This window comes from Mus pahari, chromosome 10, assembly GCF_900095145.1.
Source record: "Mus pahari chromosome 10, PAHARI_EIJ_v1.1, whole genome shotgun sequence".
Taxonomy (NCBI): domain Eukaryota; kingdom Metazoa; phylum Chordata; class Mammalia; order Rodentia; family Muridae; genus Mus; species Mus pahari.
The window spans coordinates 31,897,390-31,905,483 of record NC_034599.1 but is presented as its reverse complement, the minus strand read 5'-3'; the positions used below and the strand labels follow the sequence as shown (position 1 = coordinate 31,905,483).

Genomic DNA, 8,094 nt, shown 5'->3' with positions numbered 1-8,094 from the left:
TCACACACAAGAACATGTCGAGGGTAATCAGGAAATAGCGTTGTAACCCTTAGGAGCTGCATAAAAGCGCAGTCCGCTTGATTGTTGGCTTGGTTTGCTTCTCCAACATGTTCTAGCCCAGTGGTTCTCAACCTTCCTAATGCTGCGACTCTTTAATACAGTTCCTTATGTTGTGATGACCCACAACCATAAAATTTGGGTGCGACTTCATAACTGTAATTTTGTTCCTGCTATGAACTGTAATGTAAAATATCCCATTGCAGGATATCTGATATGCGACCCCCAGAAAGGTAGCGACCCTCAGGTTAAGAACTGCTGTGCCTTTTCCCGAGATTTCCTCAGCGGTGAACACGTCAGACCTCTCACTTTGAGATCTGAGAAGACGACAGCGCCAGCGTCCGCAGAGAGGCCGAGTCTAAGCTCGCTGGGGGATTCAACAACCCGCTCTAACCCACCCCCAACCACAGGGCAGGAAGCGGAAGTGACGTAATCCCCGCGCTGGGATTCCCGCCTCCCCAGCCCAGGACGGGTGACGAATGCGGAAGGGGCAGGGCAGGCGTGGTCCCCGGGATGGCAGTTTGCTGTTTGTCCTTTGCGTAGCAGCAGCCCGCCGAGTTTGAGTGTGAGTTTGACTGTGAGACGGTCCGGATCGCGGCAGGCTCCAGGCTTCACAGGTCTCCTATCCAACTGTCGGAGCCTCACAGGATCCCGCTTTCCTGCCCGGGCTTCAGACTCCCCCACCTCCTGTTCCCAGGCTTCTTAGGACCCCCGGCTCCGGCCCGGGCCGCAGACTCCCGTCCAGCCCCCTGCCGTGGGCCGGCGCCTTTCCACCGCCGGTCTTCTCAGACTCGAGCCCCGCCCCTGGCGCCCGCCTGTGCTCACCTCTGGGGAGACTTTCATCTCCCAAGTGAATCCTTGTTTCTTCGTCCTCTCATAACTTCGTTCCTTCTGGAAAGTAATTTTTAGGCCTTTCCCCCTCGTCTTAAGTCTTGTCCCTCTTTCTCTTTTCTTCTAACCAGAAGTCAATGCCAGGAGGTATGGCGCCCCTCAAGAAGCCTCGGAATCCCACAAAGTTGCCCCTGGCTTTAAACCCCACGAAGAGCAAGGACGTTTTGGCAGTGCTGGCTGAGAGGAACCAGGCCATAATACCAGTTGGGGCTTGGGTGGAACCGGCCTCACCAAATTGGTCGGGAATTCCAGCACATGTGAGTGTCAGTTGACCCGGTTACTGTAATGGCTGCCCGCCTTTTTTATTAGCCTTCTCTAAATTTTTGGTGCTTAAAGATGAACAGCTGGAGGATGCTGTTTCCATTCTGATACAGATTATATTCTTGCGTCAAAATTATACAATAATGATGTATTTTCCAAAACTTGCTTCATCTTTGGTTGACACAATCAAATATTAACTTAGTTCTTACTACATAACTAGCAAGTAGACGAGTTTACTTCACAAACATGGTGGTTTGCTGTGAATGGCATAGGTACTGTGTACCACTTCCCGACACGCTGTAACATAAGAAGAATGACAGTTGGTCACTCTTCAAATGTTAAGTAGTTGCTCAGAGTTTATAAGTTTTTAAATGAAGATCCAGACAAAATGAAAATAAGAAAATAAAAGAAAGAGGCTAATCCTGACAGAAACTCTGAGGAAGTTGTAAATTCCATGGGGACAAGGAACTTCTTGTTTATTCTTGTTTTGGGGTAAAGCAGTTCCTTAGGATGTAGTTGTTGAATGAATGAGGAAATATGGTCGTTGTCTGTGAAAGAATAGAAATGCAGTACACTCAGATAGGGTAGAAGCATTTCAGATGAAGGAATGCCCTTTCAAAAGTTTACACATGTAAATATTTGATTCTCTTGCTAACAAATGAGAGTGGTTTTGCTAGGTTTTTGTTTGGCTTTATTTAGTATTTCTTTCTTTTTTTAAAAAAGACTTATTTATTATTTGTAAGTACACAGTAGCTGTCTTCAGACACCCCAGAAGAGGGCATCAGCTCTCATTACAGATGGTGTGAGCCACCATGTGGTTGCTGGGACTTGAACTCTGGACCTTTAGGAAGAGCAGTCGGTGCTCTTAACTACTGAGCCATCTCTCCAGCCCACAGTTGTTTAATATTTCAACAAACTGTTCCTTAGTTTTTTGTTCAAATTTTATTGTGCATAGGGAGCAAGTCACGTTCCACACCCCTTGTTTTTAAAATTAAATAATATTGCCTAATATACGTAGTATTTATGGAATCTAGGAAATATACAATGTTCTTAGAATATACAAGGTACTTAACATGGGTGATTTTAGAGGAGAAACAAGACATTTAAATATTTCATAAGGATCTGGGAGGTAGCTTACCGGTAAAATTACTTGTGTGCAACCCTGATGAACCTGGAGTGAAGCAGCAGAGATAAGAGAGACCCTGTGTAGCTGGTCTCTGCCACTTTGCGGGTCCTTCTTTCTTTCACCCTTCTCCATCCCTTCTTTTCCAACCTTTCAACCCCCTGACACTAGATAACAACAACAACAGAAGGGATAGGGAAGAAAGGAAAGAGATCCCTGAGTAAGTCAGGGGTTAGAAAGGGGGCAGTGTTATTGCTAGACTACTTCCTGCTGATTAGAGGCATCGAGTTCCTTGTGGCAAGTTTGATCTTTTATGATTAGGATATCTAATTTCTTCTTGTCTCTTCTTTGAACACAACAACCTAACAGACCCTAAATAACAACCAACTAACCACAACCCAGAATGCCTCTCAGAGCCCTAGCATTTGTATACCATACCCTCTGAAAAGTCCTCAGAATTCCAAATGTCACACAATTGTAGAAACTTATCTGCAGCTGGCAAAATCATGTCCCTGCTAGACACAAGGCATATCATAGTCACCTGCTGTGGACAGTCTGAAGTAGCTCTATATCTCTACACGTAGGCTTAAAACACATTCTCATAATATTTGTGTGTTTTTTTAAAGAAACAAACCCTCCAAAATGTCACTATAATTGTGCCTCAAAACCAGGTGGAGGGAGAGAGCCAACTCATGAAAAGTCCTCTAATCTCCACACATGAGATCATACCATCGAATGCACTCATGTGTACACACATGTGTACAGTGTACATACAAACACACACACACCCACACTAAATTTTAAAAATGTTGAGCTAGAGAAATGGATGGCTCAGCAGTTAGGAGAATTGGTTGCTCTTCCATAATTCTTAGCACCCATATGGCAGCTAACAACTGTTTTTAATTCCCAGTTCTATAGAATCTAAAGCTTCTGGTCCCTGAGGTGCTACAGACATGTAGTGTGTAGACAAACTCCCAAGGAAAACACCCCCACACAAAGGATAAAAAGTAATATAAAAATTATAAATGGCTAGATGTGATGGTACATGCCTTTTATTCTAGCACTGGGGAGGCAGCGACAGGTGGATTTCTGAATTTGAGGTCAGCTTGGTCTGTGTAGGGTGTTTGTTCCAAGTCAGACATAGTTAAGACCCTGTCTCAAATGATGCAATCCCAAAACATATACGCCCCACAATTGTAAATGTTAATATGCAGTATAGTGAGTTAATTTTGTTTATGTCCAGTGCATAGTTACACAGTCATTGATTTGTGCCTGCTTTGCTACCTTTTAAGAAGGAACTTGAAAGTTGGACTGTATGTGATGAAGTGCTAATCAAAGAAGAAAGACAGGACTGGCTTGGTTGGGAAAGTTTAAAAGAGTCTGGAGCCGGGCGGTGGTGGCGCACGCCTTTGATCCCAGCACTTGGGAGGCAGAGACAGGTGGATTTCTGAGTGAGGCCAGCCTGGTCTACAGAGTGAGTTTCAGGACAGCCAGGGCTACACAGAGAAAACCCTGTCTCGAAAAAAAAAAAATCTGGATAAGTAGATATGAAATGACTCCTATGAAAGGGATTGAAGACAGTAGGAAATAAGGAAGTGGCTATTAGATGGTGGATTAGATTGGTTGGAGGGGAAGGTTTAGTGGAAGGAGGGAGGCTGACAGGATTTGAAGATAAGGGGAGTAGGAAGTCGTGGGGAAATATTTATAGATAAGTTCCATAAACAAGCTGTTTTGATTAGATTAATTGCTTCAAAGTTTTAAGGGTTAGGGAGAGATTAAATTGAGAGGAACAAATTAGAATAAATTAAGATAATTTAGACATGAGGCATAACTCCGTATTTCTTTAGTAATGGGGAATGGAGGAGAGGAATGCCTTGAAAAGAGTGAGTGAAGTAGGAATCAGTATATAAGAATTGGTACAAAGTTCTGTTATTATTGAAGTCAGTATACTTTAGCAAACTTTTAATTCCATCTACTTATTTGTAGTGTAGAGGTGTAAAGGTTTGTAGAAATTGGTTCTCTCCTCCCACCGTGATGTGGAGCTTGGTGATAGCACTCAGCTCTTCAGAGCCTTTACCTGCTGAGCTATCTCACTGCCCCAACACATCTTTTTAAGGACTAAGATACCTTTAGAGTGTCAGTACTATGATACTGCTCAAAACCTTTTACTATAACATCCTTCTTGTTAAAAATAGTTTAAGTTCTCACATAGTCAGAATATTAAAAGTCTTGAAACACATACAAATTGTTTCCTTTTCTTCTTATAAATAATTCTACAATCAGTTCCAGTCAAGCATCTGGTAGAACTCTTTATTACTAAAACATTGGGAATTCATCCTTACTAACAGCCCCAGCACTGTCAATTCAGAGATACGGTAAATAATTACTTCTAAAGCTTGTCTACTTTAAGGACATCCCTATTCTAAAGAAAAACTTAGCATTTCAAGGTTTGTAAAAGCCTCATAGCTTCAGAAATTCATTTCTCTTTGGTAATTAAATTACTGGTAAATTAATTTGGTAAGTTAAATTATTATGAAAAATCACTGTGGTCTTATATATGATTTCTCTTGCATGTTAACCCCCTCCCTTTATCTTTTGTTATATAACAACATATATATGCCATATGAGAACATAGTGGCATAAAGCAGGTAATACTGTGTGTCAGTTTACACAGGATAATGTGGCATGTCTTATCTGCTTCAGTGTCCTGGACCTCAGCTGAGTGTCTTAAGTAACTGGATAGTTGAGACATCTTACTGGGTCTGGATGTTAAAGTCCTTAGTTCTTTGTAGACTTTTTCATGTGTGTGGCCTGGGGCATGGCTCGATATCTTTCCATACCATATGGCTAATTTGGCTAGCTGTGCTTCCCTCCGACTTTGGAGTTTAAGAGTAGTCAGTTCTTTTGTGATACTGGCTTTCCCCATGGTAGGCATTCCAGAGCTCCAGTAGAAGTTGCTTAATAGCCTTGTTGGAGAAGTCATAGACCCAATGCTTCTGCCTCATTCTGTTGTTTATACAAAGACAGATGAAATTCATTGTGGGAATACTACACAGTAGCATCAATACCAAGAGGCTTGATTTATGTAGGTTGTTAAATCATTTTTGAAGAATAATTTCTGTATAATTTAAGCAGTATTTCCATCATACGTAAATTATCCAAAGAAGGGAGTGTTAAACATTTCCTACTCTCAGAATTCATAATCTACGAGGAGAATTAATAAGTGCTGCACTTTAATCATATTAAAATGAAATGTACTGTAGCAAAGGGCTAGCAAAGGGCTCAGAGGGAAGTGCTGGGACATGGAATAGTCTTGAAGACAAGGAGACCTTTGCTAGGTGGGTGAAAAGAAAGCTAAGTTAAAAATGGAGTGAAAGGCACTTGGGAGACAGAAAAAGGAATTTGAGGTCAGCTGCAACTATGTAGTGGATTGTAGACTAGTTAGGGCTATAATGGTAACATGGCCCCTTCTACCCACAAAGGGTGACTAATTCAAAGTATAAAGACACTGAACATTTGGAACATCTGGTGAATGGTGAGTCTGTTTACTTATATTAGGAACAATGATGGGTCAAAAATCAGTTTCTTAAGAATTAATGAAGATATCTTTAGTTTTAGTTTAATAAAACATTAAAATTTGATACAAATATTCACAAATTCCATTTTTTTAAAAGCTTCTGATTTGCTTTGAGTTCTTGGGACTCCCTAACTACACTTAGATCAGTGGTTTAGAACTGTTATTTCCTTGCTCTTCTGGAGAGAGCAGATTTTAGAACTGAGTTTTTCTTCTTCACAATAATATGCTAACTTCTCTGCATTCATGGCATTCCTCATGGGCCAAATCGATGATATTTAAGTCCACTTTCTATTTTTTTTCTTTAAAGACTTCAGCATACGTAGTTGAAGAGGAAATAAAGGAACAGCAGCGAAGAAAGCAAGAGTCTCTGAGACATTTTCAGAGACAAGTCAGACACCGGGTCAATCAGCGGGTTAAGCTGAGGAAAAAGCAACTACTTCACAAGTCTTACAAAGCAGTAAGTTCTGAAGTGAGGTAGCATGAATAGACATGCTGTGAAGCTGTAGCATGATCACTTCTCTTTTTGATTCTGGTTGTTAAAATCCAAATTTCTACTGTGTATGACCAATTTTCGTGTAGAGAAACCGTTTTTATTTCTGTTATGTTCCGACTTGCTTTTTATCCCTTTCACTAATGTGTTTAAAAAAAAAAAAAGGCCAAGATTTTGGGTACAGATTTAAGTTTGAATTCTATCTTTGTCACCTAGCGTTGTGACCTTGGGCTAATTACTTAACTTTTCTAATTGCATAATAGTTTCCTTATTTCTAAAGTAGACAAATGTTGAGTATGGTGGCTCATAGCTATTATCTCAGTACTTGGGAGGCTAAGGCGGGAGGAGTACCACGAGTTCCAGACCTGGACTACAGAATGAGACCCTGTGTCAAAAGAGAGAAAAAATCATCAACATATACATAAGTATGATTTATGTATCTCTATGTGATATATGATATGTATATATGCATATATATCATATCACATAGAGATACATATATGTACATACATAAATATGTACATATATATGTATATATGATACGTATGTGTGATGTGTATATATGCATATATCATACATCACATAGATACATAAATATATGTATATATACATGTGTGTTAAGGTTCTATAAACGAACAGAACAGATAGGAAATTTATTAGAGTGACTTACAGGCTATGGTCCGATATCTGTCTCCGATGGAGAGGCCAGGAATCCTGTTGTCATTCAGTCCATGGGACTGGATGTTTTTGCAGTCCCAGTCTGGTGCTAGAGTCCCAGAGGATCCTTAGAGAGCTGCTATTCTTTAGTCTGGGTTGGAATTCCAAATAAGCTGCTTCTAATACCAATAAGTCAGCAACAGGATAGATGAGCTTGCCAGTGAGGCAAGAAACCAAAAGCTTTCTTCTTCCATATATTTTATGTGGGCTGCCACCAGAAGGTGGCCTTGATTTAAGGTGGGTCTTCATACCTCAGATCATCCAATCAAAGAAATCTTTCACAGGTGTGCTCATCTGCTTAGCTTTTAGTTGATTCCAGAAGTAGTCAAGGTGTCAGCCACAATTAGCTATCACAATATGATATGATACTTAAGTTTATAGGATTGTATAGGAACTAGGTGAGATAGCCTACTTAAGTTATTGTCACATGTTAGTTCCTCCATCAGCTAAGGCCTCCTACCCCTACTCCTTTGTCCAAATTGGAAATCTTATGGTTGCAAGATTATGTATGTATGCATGCATGTATGTATCTTCTGTTAGAATGGAGTGGAGTCTCATTAGCCCTCCTTTTTCCTTTGTGTAGGCAGAAAAGGAGGGCGCCATAGCCATGCGGTATTCAGATTCGGCACATTTAACTTCTAAAAGGACATGTGTTTTCCCTAGCAATTTGAATGCTGCTGTTGGAAGTTTTAGGTTACCCACTTCCCAGGTGCTTGGTGATGCAACAGAAGATGGAGAGAATCAGAATCAGTTGTTTCAACAACAAGCTCAAGCTGTAAGTACAGGTACATTTTATTTTCTGTTTTCATGTTTCTCTTCAGTCCTCTAATGTAGAGATATAATATGTTCAGGGTATAAAATAAATATTAGGAGTTGACCTATTGACTTTCCCTTTTTTCTTTGTGTGTGTGTGTGTGTGTGTGTGTGTGTGTGTGTGTGTGTGTGTGTTTGTGTGTGTGTGTGTGTGTGTGTGTGTGT

General features: G+C 40.6%; 1 protein-coding gene across 1 annotated transcript in view; it reads left to right on the top strand.

Moving 5' to 3' along the window:
* Positions 1 to 558: 558 nt before the first annotated feature.
* The window catches only part of Ccdc15 (coiled-coil domain containing 15), a 66,109-nt gene continuing 58,573 nt past the window's right edge, over positions 559 to 8,094 (top strand). Inside the window, exons 1-4 of the mRNA XM_021206817.2 lie at positions 559 to 622; positions 1,020 to 1,205; positions 6,217 to 6,366; positions 7,700 to 7,891. Of these exons, the coding sequence (XP_021062476.2) occupies positions 1,026 to 1,205; positions 6,217 to 6,366; positions 7,700 to 7,891 (522 nt within the window). The 5' untranslated portion in view covers positions 559 to 622; positions 1,020 to 1,025. The remainder of the gene's footprint in view (positions 623 to 1,019; positions 1,206 to 6,216; positions 6,367 to 7,699; positions 7,892 to 8,094) is intronic.